This window comes from Camponotus vicinus, unplaced genomic scaffold (assembly GCF_025532165.1).
Source record: "Camponotus vicinus isolate PSW18456_S1 unplaced genomic scaffold, iyCamVici1.0 SCAF_1, whole genome shotgun sequence".
Classification (NCBI taxonomy): Eukaryota; Metazoa; Arthropoda; class Insecta; order Hymenoptera; family Formicidae; genus Camponotus; species Camponotus vicinus.
This window is the reverse complement of record NW_028141945.1, coordinates 19099078-19122268: the sequence shown is the minus strand read 5'-3', so window position 1 is coordinate 19122268 and position 23191 is coordinate 19099078. Positions and strand designations below refer to the sequence as shown.

Sequence of the window (23191 nt, the reverse complement as noted above, 5' to 3'; positions counted from 1 at the left end):
GCCTCCTCCTCCTCTCACAATAGTTTGTTGGTCTGTAACATACAAAGAAGATTCAAATTGTAATCACGGTCAAAAAATTATTATTATATGCATTTAATTTTATATCCGACGCACATAAATAATAAGCAGATAAACAATTTTATAAATTTTGAAAAATTCTACTAATAAGTAATAATTTAAAAATTCTATTAAAAGCTATTCGAACGTAGAAACTTTTAAATTACAGTTTTTATGTAAAAATTTCTCTCTTCTTCTCTTGTTTAAGTCATGTAAATAAAAAATCAAATTACGCGATTAATTACTTAATTTAAATCGCGCATACGCAATTAATAAATAATAATATATAAGCGATAATTTATTTACCATAGAGTTGCTTCACAGGTGCCTGATGTCTCTCCCAGGCCTCCTCCTCCTCTCATGTTCTTGACGCGCGTAATTTGAACGGCACTCCCGCACTCACGAGCGATATTTTTATATCGCTATTTTCACTATTTTACGCGCGATACTTAACGATTTCCGCACTATTTCGATGCGATTAAAAATTTTATATTTGATCGCGCGATGTATATACTTAATATGTATATACTTTGAACGGCACTCCCGGTTTCGGTACGAGCGAAAATCCCATTTCACTTACGAGAATCAGCTTCGAGTTAACAGGTCGGGAATGCAACAATACAACGAGCAAGGATTAAATCCAAACCGGAAAGAAGACGAAACGATTGACGGAAATAGAGGAAAATGAAGTTCACCAGCTCTTTTTCGCGCATCGAAAATCGGTCATTGATAATAAATAGTTAAAAATAAATAGGTGAAATAAATAAATAAATAAATAGATAAAATAGTTAAATAAAATATTAATATTAATATTTTACATAATAATAGTAAAAGTAATAAATATTTTAAAAACACTTATTTAATCTAATTAATTTTTAAATAGATATCATACGATGTATGGATATCACACACATTCATGATAATAATAATATTAATATGTTAAATGTTTATTATGTTTACCGCATTCTTCAATCGAACACATGATCGCGTTCGATAGCGCCAGTAGTACCTTAACCTACCGCAACCTACCATGACAAAAAACTGCTTGCAGTCGCCGAATAATTATGCCTCTGTATGTCTCGTCCGGATGGAGACTATGTAGTCGTGCTTCCGCACGCCCTCTCGACAACAGATTTTAAAGTACCGCCAAAAAGAAAAGCTCGCGCCTCTGCGAGCGCGAGTTGCCGCGCGCGCCGGCGCAGCGCGCGCCACGCCACCTCATTGTGTTTTGTTCGCTCGTGTCGACAACGTGTACCGTAGTTATTATTTTCATTTTTTAGTCTCTTTTCAGGCTCTACCCATTAGAATAATGCCTAAGCACAAAAGCGCAAATAAGGGATCCTTCTCGAAGCATTCTAGGGACAGAAGAGCGTCCTGTAAACATTCCTCAAGGGAAAAATCGCGCGAACGTGCTCGAGGAGAGAGACATAGGAGAGAAAGATCTAGGGATGCTCATTCATCGGACAGCATCTCATCGAGGGATTCTTCGGTACGGCGTTCCCGACCAAGGGAAAGTTATAGCAAAATTCTCAGAGATTTTCGAGATTTTCTTGTGCGCCGCAACAGCTCACATAACCTAGACTTATGTCAGGTTAGATCGCCTATAGAGGTTATCCCGCCACAGGATGAGGGCCCAGCATCGCCCTTAGCAGCAATTAGACCAGGCGCCGTGGAGCAGAATACAATAGAACACACGGTCGCACAAGCTGACCGAGGCGTTGTACCAGGTATGTCCTCCTGTTGACCCAGCCCCCCCTCTGCAACTGGCAAAGGGAGGACATAACCGATGTGATTTCTATTCTGTCTCCTTCTTTCCATACATAGATTCGCCGACGATTCCTAGCGTCAATGAGGTGAGTGCCACGCCAACTGGCAGCGTATCCTTTGCCTCCCCTCTTGCCACAGACATTCCGGAATCCCAGGTTCCGGAAGTTGTTCCCGTGGCGTATACCTTGGTTGAGGATTTGTTCGGGAGAACTCAGACACCCCCTACGTCATCCTCCTGGAATCCTACGGTTCTGAATGCAATCCAGACGGAGTCGCGAGGCGGTCTCAATAACGAGGTGCGTTCTAACCTGCTGTCTAAATATGAACCTAAGGGGGAGCTATCATCGCTGGCTCCACCAAAGCTGAATAAGGAGCTAATCGCAGCGCTGACCCCGTCGGTCATTAAACGGGACGAATATCAGTCATCTTCACAGGCACAGGTGGCTGCTTCCCTCAACGCCCTCGGCTCGGGCATGTCGCTCTTGCTGAAGCCGGAGGTCTTGCAAGATCTCAAGAATGAGGCAAGGTCGGCTCTGACAAATTTCTCAGAAGGCATTCATCTGCTAGCGGACCACCACTACCGTCTCTCACTGGCGAGAAGAGCTTTCACCAAGCCTTCTCTCAATATCGTTGGCAAAAATGCTGCAGAATCAGCTCCGATCGACGAGTTCTTATTCGGGCAAAATTTTGCCGAAACGCTCAAGGCGGCTCAGGTCTGTGAAAAAACTGCCCGTGATGTCTCCAAATCAGCTCCCCCGATAGGAAAAAAGACGTTACAACCGGTCCGCCAGTCAACACAATATCGATCTCACCAACAGGCGTCTAGGATTTCGGGAAACCGGAAGGCCCCTGCCCGTCCTTCGTCGGCTCGCCGAACAGGGGCTCATTATCACTAGAGCCAACGCCACCGCTCCCGGTCTCAGACCAGATCTCGTCGCCGTCACTAGACAACGTAAGTTCGGCCGGTCGCTTACATAAATTCTACGAATCTTGGTCGAGTATCACCTCTGACCCTGTTGTATTGAGTGCCATAAGAGGCTACCGCATTCCTTTCACTATTTCGCTTCCATCAAGGGCTCATCTTTCTGAGCCCAACTTGTCGTTATCTGCTGCGCTAGCCTGTGACTTGGAAATAGATCGTCTACAGCGAAAAGAAGCCATCGCACAGGTTGAACCTAGCAAAGACCAGTTCCTCTCATCTTTCTTTTTGATAGATAAGTCATCAGGAGGGAAACGCTTTATTTTGAATCTGCGAGACCTCAACGTATACATCGAGCCTCCACACTTTAAATTAGAGGATTGGCGTACTGTGGTTCGCCTCATGCTTCCTGGAACGCATATGGCAACCCTCGATCTGGAAGATGCTTACCTGTTAGTTCCAATTTTTGAGGGCCATAGAAAGTTCCTTCGTTTCCAATGGCGCAATAAGACCTTTGAATTCACGGCTCTGCCTTTTGGCTTGTCCACAGCTCCCTACATATTCACAAAGATTCTTAGACCTGTATTTACCTATCTCCGTAAAAAAGGCTATCAATCAATAACTTACCTGGACGATTTTCTCCTCTTAGGTTCGTCCAACGAAGAATGTCGGGCTAACGTCAACGCTTCAGTTAACCTTCTTCACTCTTTGGGGTTTGTGGTAAATTACGCTAAATCGCATTTGGAGCCATCAAATAAAAGCAAGTATTTAGGTTTCATCTTTGATTCAAATGAGCAATCAATTACGATCCCTCCTTCACGTAGAGCAAAGTTACTAAGTTTAACAACATCGTTGGCCCTCAGAACAAGATGTTCCATTCGAGAATTTGCCAGCCTTATCGGTTCTCTCGTCTCAGTCTGCCCTGCAGTTCAGTACGGACTTCTTCATACGAAGAGATTTGAAAGAGAAAAGTTCTTAGCTCTTGTCAATAACAATGAGGATTACTCAGCAGAAATGGACATTTCTTCACACTTCCAGGAAGACTTCAGATGGTGGATCGACATCTTTTCCAATCCCAAACAGACGAACAAAATCCGCTCAGACAGATTTGTGCAAGAAATATTTACGGATGCATCTTTGAACGGCTGGGGGGCTTCTTGCCGCGACAGGCGCACTCATGGCTGGTGGTCTGAGTGTGAGAGGACGCTTCACATAAACTCATTAGAGCTTAAAGCGGCCTTTAACGGCCTGCTTTGTTTTGCAGCAGATCTTCACGACTGCAACATCTTACTCCGCATTGACAATACTACTGCTATAGCCTACATCAATAAGTTTGGCTCTATTCAATTTCCTCATCTCTCTGAAATTTCTAGACAAATCTGGCATTGGTGCGAGGATCGCAACATATTCGTTTTTGCCTCTTATATTTCATCTATAGAAAACTCTATCGCGGATGCCGAATCTAGAACTTCGGATCCTGATACGGAATGGTCTTTATCGGTTACAGCATTTCGTCGAGTGGCAAGGGTCTTTGGTCCCTTTGATATAGATTTGTTCGCGTCTTCAATAAATAACAAATGTGATTTGTACGCTTCCTGGTATCCTGACCCGGGATCAATCTCTGTAGACGCGTTCACTTTTTCGTGGGAAAATCTAAACTTCTATGCTTTCCCACCTTTCATTTTACTACCACGTGTTCTCAGAAAGATAATTGACGACGAAGCAACGGGAACACTGGTAGTGCCTTGGTGGCCCTCACAGCCCTGGTTCCCGTTGTTTAGTCGTCTTGTGATTTCCGAACCATTAATCTTACCTCCTAATTATTCACTCTTATCGTCACCTTTCAGGACCTGTCACCCATCATGGAGGTCACTTTCCCTGGGGGTCGCGAAGTTATCAGGGAGGCATTCAAGGCTCGCCTAGTACCAGATACAGCAATACCAGCTTTACTAGCCTCCCTATCGGAATCGACTATCAAACAATATTCCTACCCACTTCGTGCCTGGTGGAAATTTTGCCAGCGTCATAGGTCACCGCTCTACTCACCGTCGGCTGCTCAGACCTTGCAATTTTTAGCCCAGAAGCTACCCAAAATCTCTTCCTATTCATGTCTGAATACGATGAGATCAGCGATCTCCTTAATTTCGCAGAACGAAATCGGCAATCATCCTATGGTTAAACGTTTCTGTAAAGGCGTTTCGGTAATCAAACCGCCCCGTCCGCGATACGATTTTGTTTGGGACCCCGCCCCCGTGATAGCTAAATTGTCCTCTATTTACCCATATGAAGGAGTTTCTTTGAAAGATATCACCAAAAAACTGATACTCCTCTTAGCTCTCGCTACTGGTCATAGAGCGCAAACGCTTAGTTTAATAAGAGTGTCGCAGATCTCTTTGGAAGAGAAATTGATGATTCGCGTTCCAGATCGGATAAAAACTTCAGCACCGGGTCGCTCTCAACCCTTTTTCCTTTTTTCACGCTTTGCAAACCATGAAAATCTTTGTGTTGTTCGCCTCATGGAACATTATATAGAGCTTACCAGGGAGTTACGCCCTTCTACATGCGATTTTTTGTTTATCTCTTTTTCTAAACCCCATAGGGCGGTTTCGTCGCAAACTATTGGTCGCTGGATTCGTCTGGCTTTGGAGGAATGTGGCATAAATACTTCCCTCTTCTCTGCACACAGTACGCGACACGCTTCAACGTCTCAAGCAGCCGCTAAGAGAGTCTCTATCGAGATTATTAAACGCGCGGCGGGTTGGACCGGCGAGTCCAGGGTCTTTGCAAATTTTTACAATAGGCCTCTTATTAACCCTGAGGATTTTAGCGATGCGATCTTAAAACCCTAATTACTTCTACCATGAGATCGCTACGTAAGACCATGTTGTCATTAGTCTTAGAAGTTTATTTTAATTTTAAGTTTATATGGCTCTTAGAACATGCAATTTTAATTTTTCTATAAGACCACAGCGTACTTTTTGTATACTTAGATCTATAAGACACTTTATACTTACACATCTATCTATTATTCTTAGATAATATATAGTACTCGCTCACAGTCTCTCATAATAATATTTATATTACTCCCACTGGCAAATCCCTAGTCTATAAACAGCTACATAGTCTCCATCCGGACGAGACATACAGAGGCATAATTGTTAGATTGAACGAACTTACCTGAAGTGAAGTTCGATCATAATTATGCCCTTTGTCTCGTCCGGATGGACACCCACCCATCAATTATTTCCCACTCCCAGGAAGGGTGATTTGCCGAAATGATTGGAACTTATGAGGTGGCGTGGCGCGCGCTGCGCCGGCGCGCGCGGCAACTCGCGCTCGCAGAGGCGCGAGCTTTTCTTTTTGGCGGTACTTTAAAATCTGTTGTCGAGAGGGCGTGCGGAAGCACGACTACATAGTCTCCATCCGGACGAGACAAAGGGCATAATTATGATCGAACTTCACTTCAGGTAAGTTCGTTCAATCTAACAATTATCGTCGCATTGTCGCGTCGTCGCGTAGTAACGTGTCCGCGCGTGTTTCTTTCATCGAATGATTTTTAATCGCCAACAGTTATTATTCGACAGTGATTAATAGTGATTAGTGATTAGTGATAGAGTCATTAGTAAATTTCTCGTCTCATCGAGTGAGTAAATAAATGTGATTACGTTTAAGTTTATAAAAGAATACAGTTCATGAAAGAAGAAAAACTTTCAGTTAATAATTTAATGTGGATTTCTTGTCTTTTGCAACGTGATATCTACGTTAAATTTGAGAACGTACGATCTATCGGAAAATTCATTTCTCCTTCAAGCAATTACAGCAATACATCAAAAGTCATCGAACAAGATAATGATAACTATTTTTTGACGTTATGTGAAAACAGATCTCGGGAAGTCAGAGGGACAGTGTGTCAAAGGAAATTCGTGAAAAGAGAGGGGTTTTTAGTGGGTAGGGAGTACAGAGTTGGTAATTAGACTTGGTACTCGAGTCCCACATAACTCACCGGGCCGACCGGTGAGTATGCACAAAATGCATTTTCCCCTCGTAAAAAAAAAAAAAGAAAAAAACACGGTTAAGTGAGCGAATGAGAGAGAGAGAGAGAGAGAGAGAGAGAGAAGAGAGAGAAGAGAGAGAAGAGAATGTATGTATTCGCATGTATGTCCGTGCATAGTTTAGCGACCAGCTGATCGCAGCAGGCGCCCCGCGTAAGCACCCGTGTCTGACGGTGAATCGCGCCACCCTTGCCTGCCTCTTGTATTCGACCCGTCATACGTTAACTACTTCCTTTAATAATTCAAAAACTATGCTTTGCACGAAATTTTGCCAAAGGAAAAATTGTCTTAGAATGGTGTCAGGAATACGTAATTTTACAGACGGAACGTTTTTCGGGATCGCCCTGTATATCGCGACAATCGAATGTATCGCGCGCGACACAATCGAATGGCACACGCTGACGTTCGCGCAGCAAATAATAACGCGGTTTAAGGTATAAGAACTTTAATAAACCACGAGTAACATACAAGAATTCAGAATAATCGTAAAACGGATCACAGATAGACGCGCACAGCTTGACAGCTGGGCTCACACTCTCTGACAGTCGTTGTTTATAACAACATCTTGACAACGCGCGGAAATGATCTTCTTCCGTCGACGTACTTCCCGCCGAAAGAATTCAACAGATGGCGAATACATTCAGGGGGATGAGACGCGGGGACGTAACAATATAATAAATAATGTATGTGATAAATAATTAAAATATTAATGACTTACATCATATCTTATTGATTCATCCATTTCCAAGACCTCCTTTTTTTCTCTTGTTTTCTTCACTTTTTCCTCGTGGCACTCCAATCCTCGTTGCACTCATTTGAATTCTTCATTGCACTTACACTCATTCACGAAAAGTTCCTCGTTGCACTTGCAATTGTGTTTAGAGAAAAATTTGATAATATATGGAACGTCTCACATCACTACTTCACTGCTCAAGAGCCACTGAGCGAATGATCGTAAGTCAGAAACATTACCGCGATACTGTTTATATCGCCAAGGTTGACTATGTAAAGAAAGAATTTGATAATATGTGAAACGTCTCTCACGTCACTACTTAAGGTCACTGAGCGAATGATAATAAAGCCGTGTAACATATTAACAATAGCGCGATACTGTTTATCAAGGTCGAACACGGTGTTATTGATAATTCTCTCGTTGTCGAAGTATTTTCTGTAATATAAATATTCGTGCGCGGAATATTAATTTATAGAAGCATTTTAATTTATTGATTAAGATTAATTGATTATTTATTTAACTATTCATCATGAAGTCTTTCGTTATACTAATTATTTGCATTTATAATTCGATTGTTTCACTTCGTGTTCTTTCACAACCCCCCTATTTTAAGTCGAGCTGCCGTGGTGGGTTTAAGACCTTTCGTGTTTTCAATCTGTAGTAGGGCCACGAGTGGCTTGTGGTCAGTTTGCAATGTGAATCTTCTACCCCAGACAAATCTATGGAATCGTTCGACGGCTGCGACGAGCGCGAGAGCCTCCTTCTCGAGCTGGGAGTAATTCCGCTGAGCATCGGTAAGGCTTTGTGCCATGTGATAGATGGCGCGCTCATGGCCGTGTGAATCTCATTGGAGGAGTACAGCGCCGATCCCAGTGATGCGTCAGCTGCCACTATAAGCGTTTTTGAAGGGTCGTAATGTTCCAGTAAGAGAGGACTGAGCATAACCTTTTTGATTTGCTTTATGGCTTGATCGTGCTCCTGATTCCATGACCATTGACGATTCTTACGAGTGAGGTCTTCTAGCGGCTGCTTCATCTGGTGCAAGTGAGGAATGAATTTTCCATAATGGTTTACCATGCCCAGAAAGCTTTGTACTTCCGAAACGGAAGTGGGATTCGGCATGTTAGCTATGGCACTGGTGGCCTCCGGGTCAGCTGATATGCCACGCGCGTTTACAATTAGCCCGAGGTATTTGATTTCCTCCATAGCGAGATGACATTTCTCGGCTCTTAGTTTCCATCCGCTGTCTTGTAGGCGTTGGAGGGTTTTTCGAAGGCGGTCATCATGTTCTAGACGAGTGGAGCCTGTGATTACGATGTCATCGAGATATGCGTATACCCCTTCGAGGCCAGACAGAGTAGCATCCATAGCTTGTTGGAAAATAGCCGGTGCAGTTTTGATGCCGAAAGGTAGGCGTTTGAATCTGAAGAGCCCCTTGGGTGTTGTAATGGTCGTGATTTCCCGATGATTCTCATCAATCTCTATCTGGAAAAATGCGTCGCTTAGATCTAACAAACTATAGAAACAACTTCCGTTTAATTTCAGAATGATACTCTCCACGCTAGGCAAAGGATGCCTGTTGTCGATTAATGCACTGTTGACGCCCGTGGAGTAATCCGCACATAGGCGAATTTTCCCGTTTCGTTTCCTCGCAACAACGATAGGCGATGTCCAGTTAGAAGTATTCACGCGCTCGATGATATCGTTTGATTCGAGACGTTTCAGTTCCTCTTCGAGTAGATTTTCCATGGCAAATGCGATTTGTCGGCATGAGATCTGGACTGGATGAGCATCGTTCGCGAGGTTGAATTTTGCTTTGAAATTAGAACATGTACCTAGTTCTTCGGCAAATAAACTAGGAAAGCGTTGAAGAACGTCTTTAAGGTAGACGTTGTGTAGCGCTGTAGCGTCACATTTGTTGTCACTCGCTGTAAGTTTTCCCACACAACATGCATGTCTTGAAGACGTCTTAAACATGTCTTTCTTATGACGCCTTTAAGACTTGTCCAATTGACGTCTTTCTGATGTTTTTAAGACATTCAATTTAAGACGTATTTTTTTAAACGTCTTAAAGATGCCTTTCTTATGACGCCTTTAAGACTTGACCAATTGACGTCTTTCTGATGTTTTTAAGACATTCAATTTAAGACGTATTTTTTTAAACGTCTTAAACATGCCTTTCTTATGACGCCTTTAAGACCTGACCAATAGACGTCTTTCTAACGTCTGTAAGACATTCAATTTAAGACGTATTTTTTTAAACGTCTTAAACATGCCTTTCTTATGACGTCTTTAAGACCTGACCAATAGACGTCTTTCTGATGTTTTAAAGAACATTTACTTTAAGACGCCATTTTTAAGATGGCCGCGGTGCCAGGCCAGCCAGGCATTAGACGGGATCGAGTTGGAAAATAAATTATTCCATTTACCAAAGTTGAGCAGTGCTTTGCACAGGTAAGAATTAATGATATTTAAAGCCGGGTCTGCAATGGCCATAGCATAAGGTTGTAAGATGTAAGCGAAATAACCAAATCCATTTCCTATGGATTTCGTGCGTTCTACGGTGGTCTCGCATACGCAGTCACGGAAGAATTCTGCGTTCTTAATTCTTATTGCGCGTCCGCCGTAGAACATACATAGAGCCCATTCTACAATGGCAGTAACAAGACTGTAGGAGTAGAGATTAAATCGTTTTTAGTGAAGTAAAGAAGAAGAAGTAATGAAATAGACAATTCTCATTTTGTACTACTATTACCTTAGAGTACTAATGAGAATTTCTATTTCGTTACTTCTTGTCTTTACTTCATTAGAAACAGTTTATTCTTTACTCCTACAGCCTTGTTATTGCCATTGTAGAATGGGCTTAGGGCGTGTTCCAAAATTCACTATCAGCGCTGAAAATCTTTAGTTCACGTTACGTATATTATATATTTTCATCGCTGGCAGTGAATTTTGGAACATGGCCATAGTAGGAAATGGATTTGGTTCATTTCGCTTACAACTTTATGCTACGTTATATATATATACAGGGTGACCCATTTTAACTTAGGCAGCCAAATAACTCGAAAAATAAGCACACTACGAAAAAATGTTTAGAATCAAAATTTTGTCATTTCGAGGGGGACGTACAATGACGTTAAAATGAGCCCCCCCACCCCTCCCCCTGGGCGGTGAGGGGGGGCAAGTTTGAAATCTTAAATGGGAACCCCTATTTTTTATTGCATATTCGGAATCTTTGGCTAAAAACACATACAATTTGTCTGAAACATTTTTCTCGATTCATGATAGATGGCGCTGTAATCGACGAAATTCAATTTCTTCGATTTCTCTTACTGAGAACCCATGCTTACGATTCTGCAATAAATTAACAATAAAAATACCACGTTTTCATTGTTAATACTCGAAATTAGTCTTAAAACAAACTTCTCATTATTTTTTATTACTCATTAATTACTTCTCAAGAAACTGCTTTTAGCGTAACCCAGGAACAACGTCGTGGACGTAGCAGTTTTCTGTTCCCTTCGGGGTGCTTGATTAACGTGAGTCCCCTCGCCTCTCACAATTCGGGGTGCTTGAACGTGTGGTAACCCAGCCAGTGAAGGCAAGGTCGTGTGGTGACCCAACCAGTTAAGGCAAGGTCAAGTAGTGACCCAGCCAGTGAAGGCAAGGTCGTGTGGTGACCCAACCAGTTAAGGCAAGGTCAAGTAGTGACCCAGCCAGTGAAGGCAAGGTCGTGTGGTGACCCAACCAGTTAAGGCAAGGTCAAGTAGTGACCCAGCCAGTGAAGGCAAGGTCGTGTGGTGACCCAACCAGTTAAGGCAAGGTCAAGTAGTGACCCAGCCAGTGAAGGCAAGGTCGTGTGGTGACCCAACCAGTTAAGGCAAGGTCAAGTAGTGACCCAGCCAGTGAAGGCAAGGTCGTGTGGTGACCCAACCAGTTAAGGCAAGGTCAAGTAGTGACCCAGCCAGTGAAGGCAAGATCGTGTGGTGACCCAACCAGTTAAGGCAAGGTCAAGTAGTGACCCAGCCAGTGAAGGCAAGGTCGTGTGGTGACCCAACCAGTTAAGGCAAGGTCAAGTAGTGACCCAGCCAGAGAAGGCAAGGTCGTGTGGTGACCCAACCAGTTAAGGCAAGATTGCATTGTTATCAGCTCTCTCCGCATGGAGGAGATGCTCAAAGTGTGCACCATTATTTTCTAAGGATAACAGTAATCGACAGCGAAAGTTACGTTGTACATTTTCTAGCATTAAAGGAGTTATAGCTTCACAAGCTCTTCTTATTCTTTCCATCATATTCAATCTTGTCGTTGGAGCTTTACTATACACTGCATCTTTAACGTATCCCCATAAAAAGAAATCAAGGGGGTTCAAATCCGGTGATCTCGGAGGCCACAGAACTGGTCCACCCCGCCCTATCCACCGATTTGGGAACCTTTGATTCAAAAACATCCGTACAATACGAGCATAATGAGCAGGAGCACCATCTTGTTGATACCATAAATTTAGTCTAACTGCAAGGGGAACATTCTCTAGGTATGCTGGCAAATCATTTTCGAGGGATTCTAAATACATTGGACTATTAATTGGACGTTCAAAAAAATGAGGTCCAATGACTTGGCCATTGCAAATGCCTACCCATACATATAAACTCCAACGATGTTGATTAAGCACCTCACGATACCAATGTGGATTTTCTGGTGACCATTAGTGGCAATTATGCCTATTGAGACTACCATTGCTGATGAATGTTGCTTCATCACTGAAACAAACATTACTAAAAAAATCTGGATTCTGATCTAACATCTCAAGAGCCCATCTACAAAATTGTACTCTGAGTACGTAGTCGGCCTCACTTAATTCCTGTACCAGAGTAATATGATACGAATGGTAATTGACTGATCGTAACAATCTATGTGCCGTAGTTTGAGGGATTACCAGTTCTCGTTCTATTTGACGGGTACTAATATGGGGATTTTGATGAACCATAGCCAAAACTGCGAGCAATCTAGGGTCATTATTATTATGAAGTCTATTCCTTCGCCTTTCGCGATGAAGTGGATTATTACGAGATCTCCTTTCAATGTTTATAATTTGTTGATCAGTAGGATGGCGGCGATTTGGGAATCGCTCCGCATAAGTACGGGCAGTAAGTCTGTAATTTCTACCACATTCGCCAAAGGTTATAAGAATATCGACTACTTCTGTAGGCGTATAATTTGCCATTTTACCAGAATTTTATCAGAGTACAAATGTTAAAAAAATACATAAACACTTGTGACTTTGGCACTAAATGGACAAAATTTTGGAGGGATACTTAGAGGAACTCCATCAGATGGAAAGTCCAAAATGTCTCGGTACTTTGGACCATTCAAGTTGCCTAAAGGGCAGGTTACGCTAAAAGCAGTTTCTTGAGAAGTAATTAATGAGTAATAAAAAATAATGAGAAGTTTGTTTTAAGACTAATTTCGAGTATTAACAATGAAAACGTGGTATTTTTATTGTTAATTTATTGCAGAATCGTAAGCATGGGTTCTCAGTAAGAGAAATCGAAGAAATTGAATTTCGTCGATTACAGCGCCATCTATCATGAATCGAGAAAAATGTTTCAGACAAATTGTATGTGTTTTTAGCCAAAGATTCCGAATATGCAATAAAAAATAGGGGTTCCCATTTAAGATTTCAAACTTGCCCCCCCTCACCGCCCAGGGGGAGGGGTGGGGGGGCTCATTTTAACGTCATTGTACGTCCCCCTCGAAATGACAAAATTTTGATTCTAAACATTTTTTCGTAGTGTGCTTATTTTTCGAGTTATTTGGCTGCCTAAGTTAAAATGGGTCACCCTGTATATATATATAACGTAGCATAAAGTTGTAAGCGAAATGAACCAAATCCATTTCCTACTATGGCCATGTTCCAAAATTCACTGCCAGCGATGAAAATATATAATATACGTAACGTGAACTAAAGATTTTCAGCGCTGATAGTGAATTTTGGAACACGCCCTAAGCCCATTCTACAATGGCAATAACAAGGCTGTAGGAGTAAAGAATAAACTGTTTCTAATGAAGTAAAGACAAGAAGTAACGAAATAGAAATTCTCATTAGTACTCTAAGGTAATAGTAGTACAAAATGAGAATTGTCTATTTCATTACTTCTTCTTCTTTACTTCACTAAAAACGATTTAATCTCTACTCCTACAGTCTTGTTACTGCCATTGTAGAATGGGCTCTATGTATGTTCTACGGCGGACGCGCAATAAGAATTAAGAACGCAGAATTCTTCCGTGACTGCGTATGCGAGACCACCGTAGAACGCACGAAATCCATAGGAAATGGATTTGGTTATTTCGCTTACATCTTACAACCTTATGCTATGGCCATTGCAGACCCGGCTTTAAATATCATTAATTCTTACCTGTGCAAAGCACTGCTCAACTTTGGTAAATGGAATAATTTATTTTCCAACTCGATCCCGTCTAATGCCTGGCTGGCCTGGCACCGCGGCCATCTTAAAAATGGCGTCTTAAAGTAAATGTTCTTTAAAACATCAGAAAGACGTCTATTGGTCAGGTCTTAAAGACGTCATAAGAAAGGCATGTTTAAGACGTTTAAAAAAATACGTCTTAAATTGAATGTCTTACAGACGTTAGAAAGACGTCTATTGGTCAGGTCTTAAAGGCGTCATAAGAAAGGCATGTTTAAGACGTTTAAAAAAATACGTCTTAAATTGAATGTCTTAAAAACATCAGAAAGACGTCAATTGGTCAAGTCTTAAAGGCGTCATAAGAAAGGCATCTTTAAGACGTTTAAAAAAATACGTCTTAAATTGAATGTCTTAAAAACATCAGAAAGACGTCAATTGGACAAGTCTTAAAGGCGTCATAAGAAAGACATGTTTAAGACGTCTTCAAGACATGCATGTTGTGTGGGAAAACTTACAGCGAGTGACAACAAATGTGACGCTACAGCGCTACACAACGTCTACCTTAAAGACGTTCTTCAACGCTTTCCTAGTTTATTTGCCGAAGAACTAGGTACATGTTCTAATTTCAAAGCAAAATTCAACCTCGCGAACGATGCTCATCCAGTCCAGATCTCATGCCGACAAATCGCATTTGCCATGGAAAATCTACTCGAAGAGGAACTGAAACGTCTCGAATCAAACGATATCATCGAGCGCGTGAATACTTCTAACTGGACATCGCCTATCGTTGTTGCGAGGAAACGAAACGGGAAAATTCGCCTATGTGCGGATTACTCCACGGGCGTCAACAGTGCATTAATCGACAACAGGCATCCTTTGCCTAGCGTGGAGAGTATCATTCTGAAATTAAACGGAAGTTGTTTCTATAGTTTGTTAGATCTAAGCGACGCATTTTTCCAGATAGAGATTGATGAGAATCATCGGGAAATCACGACCATTACAACACCCAAGGGGCTCTTCAGATTCAAACGCCTACCTTTCGGCATCAAAACTGCACCGGCTATTTTCCAACAAGCTATGGATGCTACTCTGTCTGGCCTCGAAGGGGTATACGCATATCTCGATGACATCGTAATCACAGGCTCCACTCGTCTAGAACATGATGACCGCCTTCGAAAAACCCTCCAACGCCTACAAGACAGCGGATGGAAACTAAGAGCCGAGAAATGTCATCTCGCTATGGAGGAAATCAAATACCTCGGGCTAATTGTAAACGCGCGTGGCATATCAGCTGACCCGGAGGCCACCAGTGCCATAGCTAACATGCCGAATCCCACTTCCGTTTCGGAAGTACAAAGCTTTCTGGGCATGGTAAACCATTATGGAAAATTCATTCCTCACTTGCACCAGATGAAGCAGCCGCTAGAAGACCTCACTCGTAAGAATCGTCAATGGTCATGGAATCAGGAGCACGATCAAGCCATAAAGCAAATCAAAAAGGTTATGCTCAGTCCTCTCTTACTGGAACATTACGACCCTTCAAAAACGCTTATAGTGGCAGCTGACGCATCACTGGGATCGGCGCTGTACTCCTCCAATGAGATTCACACGGCCATGAGCGCGCCATCTATCACATGGCACAAAGCCTTACCGATGCTCAGCGGAATTACTCCCAGCTCGAGAAGGAGGCTCTCGCGCTCGTCGCAGCCGTCGAACGATTCCATAGATTTGTCTGGGGTAGAAGATTCACATTGCAAACTGACCACAAGCCACTCGTGGCCCTACTACAGATTGAAAACACGAAAGGTCTTAAACCCACCACGGCAGCTCGACTTAAAATAGGGGGGTTGTGAAAGAACACGAAGTGAAACAATCGAATTATAAATGCAAATAATTAGTATAACGAAAGACTTCATGATGAATAGTTAAATAAATAATCAATTAATCTTAATCAATAAATTAAAATGCTTCTATAAATTAATATTCCGCGCACGAATATTTATATTACAGAAAATACTTCGACAACGAGAGAATTATCAATAACACCGTGTTCGACCTTGATAAACAGTATCGCGCTATTGTTAATATGTTACACGGCTTTATTATCATTCGCTCAGTGACCTTAAGTAGTGACGTGAGAGACGTTTCACATATTATCAAATTCTTTCTTTACATAGTCAACCTTGGCGATATAAACAGTATCGCGGTAATGTTTCTGACTTACGATCATTCGCTCAGTGGCTCTTGAGCAGTGAAGTAGTGATGTGAGACGTTCCATATATTATCAAATTTTTCTCTAAACACAATTGCAAGTGCAACGAGGAACTTTTCGTGAATGAGTGTAAGTGCAATGAAGAATTCAAATGAGTGCAACGAGGATTGGAGTGCCACGAGGAAAAAGTGAAGAAAACAAGAGAAAAAAAGGAGGTCTTGGAAATGGATGAATCAATAAGATATGATGTAAGTCATTAATATTTTAATTATTTATCACATACATTATTTATTATATTGTTACGTCCCCGCGTCTCATCCCCCTGAATGTATTCGCCATCTGTTGAATTCTTTCGGCGGGAAGTACGTCGACGGAAGAAGATCATTTCCGCGCGTTGTCAAGATGTTGTTATAAACAACGACTGTCAGAGAGTGTGAGCCCAGCTGTCAAGCTGTGCGCGTCTATCTGTGATCCGTTTTACGATTATTCTGAATTCTTGTATGTTACTCGTGGTTTATTAAAGTTCTTATACCTTAAACCGCGTTATTATTTGCTGCGCGAACGTCAGCGTGTGCCATTCGATTGTGTCGCGCGCGATACATTCGATTGTCGCGATATACAGGGCGATCCCGAAAAACGTTCCGTCTGTAAAATTACGTATTCCTGACACCATTCTAAGACAATTTTTCCTTTGGCAAAATTTCGTGCAAAGCATAGTTTTTGAATTATTAAAGGAAGTAGTTAACGTATGACGGGTCGAATACAAGAGGCAGGCAAGGGTGGCGCGATTCACCGTCAGACATGGGTGCTTACGCGGGGCGCCTGCTGCGATCAGCTGGTCGCTAAACTATGCACGGACATACATGCGAATACATACATTCTCTTTCTCTCTTCTCTCTCTTCTCTCTCTCTCTCTCTCTCTCTCTCATTCGCTCACTTAACCGTGTTTTTTTCTTTTTTTTTTTTTACGAGGGGAAAATGCATTTTGTGCATACTCACCGGTCGGCCCGGTGAGTTATGTGGGACTCGAGTACCAAGTCTAATTACCAACTCTGTACTCCCTACCCACTAAAAACCCCTCTCTTTTCACGAATTTCCTTTGACACACTGTCCCTCTGACTTCCCGAGATCTGTTTTCACATAACGTCAAAAAATAGTTATCATTATCTTGTTCGATGACTTTTGATGTATTGCTGTAATTGCTTGAAGGAGAAATAAATTTTCCGATAGATCGTACGTTCTCAAATTTAACGTAGATATCACGTTGCAAAAGACAAGAAATCCACATTAAATTATTAACTGAAAGTTTTTCTTCTTTCATGAACTGTATTCTTTTATAAACTTAAACGTAATCACATTTATTTACTCACTCGATGAGACGAGAAATTTACTAATGACTCTATCACTAATCACTAATCACTATTAATCACTGTCGAATAATAACTGTTGGCGATTAAAAATCATTCGATGAAAGAAACACGCGCGGACACGTTACTACGCGACGACGCGACAATGCGACGATAATTGTTAGATTGAACGAACTTACCTGAAGTGAAGTTCGATCATAATTATGCCCTTTGTCTCGTCCGGATGGAGACTATGTAGTCGTGCTTCCGCACGCCCTCTCGACAACAGATTTTAAAGTACCGCCAAAAAGAAAAGCTCGCGCCTCTGCGAGCGCGAGTTGCCGCGCGCGCCGGCGCAGCGCGCGCCACGCCACCTCATAAGTTCCAATCATTTCGGCAAATCACCCTTCCTGGGAGTGGGAAATAATTGATGGGTGGGTGTCCATCCGGACGAGACAAAGGGCATAATTATGATCGAACTTCACTTCAGGTAAGTTCGTTCAATCTAACAATTATGCCTCTGTATGTCTCGTCCGGATGGAGACTATGTAGCTGTTTATAGACTAGGGATTTGCCAGTGGGAGTAATATAAATATTATTATGAGAGACTGTGAGCGAGTACTATATATTATCTAAGAATAATAGATAGATGTGTAAGTATAAAGTGTCTTATAGATCTAAGTATACAAAAAGTACGCTGTGGTCTTATAGAAAAATTAAAATTGCATGTTCTAAGAGCCATATAAACTTAAAATTAAAATAAACTTCTAAGACTAATGACAACATGGTCTTACGTAGCGATCTCATGGTAGAAGTAATTAGGGTTTTAAGATCGCATCGCTAAAATCCTCAGGGTTAATAAGAGGCCTATTGTAAAAATTTGCAAAGACCCTGGACTCGCCGGTCCAACCCGCCGCGCGTTTAATAATCTCGATAGAGACTCTCTTAGCGGCTGCTTGAGACGTTGAAGCGTGTCGCGTACTGTGTGCAGAGAAGAGGGAAGTATTTATGCCACATTCCTCCAAAGCCAGACGAATCCAGCGACCAATAGTTTGCGACGAAACCGCCCTATGGGGTTTAGAAAAAGAGATAAACAAAAAATCGCATGTAGAAGGGCGTAACTCCCTGGTAAGCTCTATATAATGTTCCATGAGGCGAACAACACAAAGATTTTCATGGTTTGCAAAGCGTGAAAAAAGGAAAAAGGGTTGAGAGCGACCCGGTGCTGAAGTTTTTATCCGATCTGGAACGCGAATCATCAATTTCTCTTCCAAAGAGATCTGCGACACTCTTATTAAACTAAGCGTTTGCGCTCTATGACCAGTAGCGAGAGCTAAGAGGAGTATCAGTTTTTTGGTGATATCTTTCAAAGAAACTCCTTCATATGGGTAAATAGAGGACAATTTAGCTATCACGGGGGCGGGGTCCCAAACAAAATCGTATCGCGGACGGGGCGGTTTGATTACCGAAACGCCTTTACAGAAACGTTTAACCATAGGATGATTGCCGATTTCGTTCTGCGAAATTAAGGAGATCGCTGATCTCATCGTATTCAGACATGAATAGGAAGAGATTTTGGGTAGCTTCTGGGCTAAAAATTGCAAGGTCTGAGCAGCCGACGGTGAGTAGAGCGGTGACCTATGACGCTGGCAAAATTTCCACCAGGCACGAAGTGGGTAGGAATATTGTTTGATAGTCGATTCCGATAGGGAGGCTAGTAAAGCTGGTATTGCTGTATCTGGTACTAGGCGAGCCTTGAATGCCTCCCTGATAACTTCGCGACCCCCAGGGAAAGTGACCTCCATGATGGGTGACAGGTCCTGAAAGGTGACGATAAGAGTGAATAATTAGGAGGTAAGATTAATGGTTCGGAAATCACAAGACGACTAAACAACGGGAACCAGGGCTGTGAGGGCCACCAAGGCACTACCAGTGTTCCCGTTGCTTCGTCGTCAATTATCTTTCTGAGAACACGTGGTAGTAAAATGAAAGGTGGGAAAGCATAGAAGTTTAGATTTTCCCACGAAAAAGTGAACGCGTCTACAGAGATTGATCCCGGGTCAGGATACCAGGAAGCGTACAAATCACATTTGTTATTTATTGAAGACGCGAACAAATCTATATCAAAGGGACCAAAGACCCTTGCCACTCGACGAAATGCTGTAACCGATAAAGACCATTCCGTATCAGGATCCGAAGTTCTAGATTCGGCATCCGCGATAGAGTTTTCTATAGATGAAATATAAGAGGCAAAAACGAATATGTTGCGATCCTCGCACCAATGCCAGATTTGTCTAGAAATTTCAGAGAGATGAGGAAATTGAATAGAGCCAAACTTATTGATGTAGGCTATAGCAGTAGTATTGTCAATGCGGAGTAAGATGTTGCAGTCGTGAAGATCTGCTGCAAAACAAAGCAGGCCGTTAAAGGCCGCTTTAAGCTCTAATGAGTTTATGTGAAGCGTCCTCTCACACTCAGACCACCAGCCATGAGTGCGCCTGTCGCGGCAAGAAGCCCCCCAGCCGTTCAAAGATGCATCCGTAAATATTTCTTGCACAAATCTGTCTGAGCGGATTTTGTTCGTCTGTTTGGGATTGGAAAAGATGTCGATCCACCATCTGAAGTCTTCCTGGAAGTGTGAAGAAATGTCCATTTCTGCTGAGTAATCCTCATTGTTATTGACAAGAGCTAAGAACTTTTCTCTTTCAAATCTCTTCGTATGAAGAAGTCCGTACTGAACTGCAGGGCAGACTGAGACGAGAGAACCGATAAGGCTGGCAAATTCTCGAATGGAACATCTTGTTCTGAGGGCCAACGATGTTGTTAAACTTAGTAACTTTGCTCTACGTGAAGGAGGGATCGTAATTGATTGCTCATTTGAATCAAAGATGAAACCTAAATACTTGCTTTTATTTGATGGCTCCAAATGCGATTTAGCGTAATTTACCACAAACCCCAAAGAGTGAAGAAGGTTAACTGAAGCGTTGACGTTAGCCCGACATTCTTCGTTGGACGAACCTAAGAGGAGAAAATCGTCCAGGTAAGTTATTGATTGATAGCCTTTTTTACGGAGATAGGTAAATACAGGTCTAAGAATCTTTGTGAATATGTAGGGAGCTGTGGACAAGCCAAAAGGCAGAGCCGTGAATTCAAAGGTCTTATTGCGCCATTGGAAACGAAGGAACTTTCTATGGCCCTCAAAAATTGGAACTAACAGGTAAGCATCTTCCAGATCGAGGGTTGCCATATGCGTTCCAGGAAGCATGAGGCGAACCACAGTACGCCAATCCTCTAATTTAAAGTGTGGAGGCTCGATGTATACGTTGAGGTCTCGCAGATTCAAAATAAAGCGTTTCCCTCCTGATGACTTATCTATCAAAAAGAAAGATGAGAGGAACTGGTCTTTGCTAGGTTCAACCTGTGCGATGGCTTCTTTTCGCTGTAGACGATCTATTTCCAAGTCACAGGCTAGCGCAGCAGATAACGACAAGTTGGGCTCAGAAAGATGAGCCCTTGATGGAGGCGAAATAGTGAAAGGAATGCGGTAGCCTCTTATGGCACTCAATACAACAGGGTCAGAGGTGATACTCGACCAAGATTCGTAGAATTTATGTAAGCGACCGGCCGAACTTACGTTGTCTAGTGACGGCGACGAGATCTGGTCTGAGACCGGGAGCGGTGGCGTTGGCTCTAGTGATAATGAGCCCCTGTTCGGCGAGCCGACGAAGGACGGGCAGGGGCCTTCCGGTTTCCCGAAATCCTAGACGCCTGTTGGTGAGATCGATATTGTGTTGACTGGCGGACCGGTTGTAACGTCTTTTTTCCTATCGTGGGAGCTGATTTGGAGACATCACGGGCAGTTTTTTCACAGACCTGAGCCGCCTTGAGCGTTTCGGCAAAATTTTGCCCGAATAAGAACTCGTCGATCGGAGCTGATTCTGCAGCATTTTTGCCAACGATATTGAGAGAAGGCTTGGTGAAAGCTCTTCTCGCCAGTGAGAGACGGTAGTGGTGGTCCGCTAGCAGATGAATGCCTTCTGAGAAATTTGTCAGAGCCGACCTTGCCTCATTCTTGAGATCTTGCAAGACCTCCGGCTTCAGCAAGAGCGACATGCCCGAGCCGAGGGCGTTGAGGGAAGCAGCCACCTGTGCCTGTGAAGATGACTGATATTCGTCCCGTTTAATGACCGACGGGGTCAGCGCTGCGATTAGCTCCTTATTCAGCTTTGGTGGAGCCAGCGATGATAGCTCCCCCTTAGGTTCATATTTAGACAGCAGGTTAGAACGCACCTCGTTATTGAGACCGCCTCGCGACTCCGTCTGGATTGCATTCAGAACCGTAGGATTCCAGGAGGATGACGTAGGGGGTGTCTGAGTTCTCCCGAACAAATCCTCAACCAAGGTATACGCCACGGGAACAACTTCCGGAACCTGGGATTCCGGAATGTCTGTGGCAAGAGGGGAGGCAAAGGATACGCTGCCAGTTGGCGTGGCACTCACCTCATTGACGCTAGGAATCGTCGGCGAATCTATGTATGGAAAGAAGGAGACAGAATAGAAATCACATCGGTTATGTCCTCCCTTTGCCAGTTGCAGAGGGGGGGCTGGGTCAACAGGAGGACATACCTGGTACAACGCCTCGGTCAGCTTGTGCGACCGTGTGTTCTATTGTATTCTGCTCCACGGCGCCTGGTCTAATTGCTGCTAAGGGCGATGCTGGGCCCTCATCCTGTGGCGGGATAACCTCTATAGGCGATCTAACCTGACATAAGTCTAGGTTATGTGAGCTGTTGCGGCGCACAAGAAAATCTCGAAAATCTCTGAGAATTTTGCTATAACTTTCCCTGGATCGGGAACGCCGTACCGAAGAATCCCTCGATGAGATGCTGTCCGATGAATGAGCATCCCTAGATCTTTCTCTCCTATGTCTCTCTCCTCGAGCACGTTCGCGCGATTTTTCCCTTGAGGAATGTTTACGGGACGCTCTTCTGTCCCTAGAATGCTTCGAGAAGGATCCCTTATTTGCGCTTTTGTGCTTAGGCATTATTCTAATGGGTAGAGCCTGAAAAGAGACTAAAAAATGAAAATAATAACTACGGTACACGTTGTCGACACGAGCGAACAAAACACAATGAGGTGGCGTGGCGCGCGCTGCGCCGGCGCGCGCGGCAACTCGCGCTCGCAGAGGCGCGAGCTTTTCTTTTTGGCGGTACTTTAAAATCTGTTGTCGAGAGGGCGTGCGGAAGCACGACTACATAGTCTCCATCCGGACGAGACATACAGAGGCATAATTATTCGGCGACTGCAAGCAGTTTTTTGTCATGGTAGGTTGCGGTAGGTTAAGGTACTACTGGCGCTATCGAACGCGATCATGTGTTCGATTGAAGAATGCGGTAAACATAATAAACATTTAACATATTAATATTATTATTATCATGAATGTGTGTGATATCCATACATCGTATGATATCTATTTAAAAATTAATTAGATTAAATAAGTGTTTTTAAAATATTTATTACTTTTACTATTATTATGTAAAATATTAATATTAATATTTTATTTAACTATTTTATCTATTTATTTATTTATTTATTTCACCTATTTATTTTTAACTATTTATTATCAATGACCGATTTTCGATGCGCGAAAAAGAGCTGGTGAACTTCATTTTCCTCTATTTCC

General features: G+C 42.7%; 2 protein-coding genes across 2 annotated transcripts; one reads left to right on the top strand and one right to left on the bottom strand.

Annotated features, from left to right (window-relative positions):
* Positions 1-1448: 1448 nt before the first annotated feature.
* Positions 1449-2720, top strand: LOC145959354 (uncharacterized). The gene is made up of 4 exons (XM_083078128.1): positions 1449-1546; positions 1654-1784; positions 1882-2120; positions 2259-2720. The coding sequence occupies exons 1-4, from the start codon at positions 1506-1508 to the stop codon at positions 2718-2720; spliced, it is 873 nt and encodes a 290-aa protein (XP_082934254.1). The 5' UTR covers positions 1449-1505.
* Positions 2721-21198: 18478 nt separating this feature from the next.
* LOC145959352 (uncharacterized) lies at positions 21199-22496 on the bottom strand. The gene is made up of 4 exons (XM_083078126.1): positions 22373-22496; positions 22135-22265; positions 21799-22037; positions 21199-21660 (listed from the first exon to the last, which is right to left on the bottom strand). The coding sequence occupies exons 1-4, from the start codon at positions 22411-22413 to the stop codon at positions 21199-21201; spliced, it is 873 nt and encodes a 290-aa protein (XP_082934252.1). The 5' UTR covers positions 22414-22496.
* Between the last annotated feature and the right edge of the window lie 695 nt (positions 22497-23191).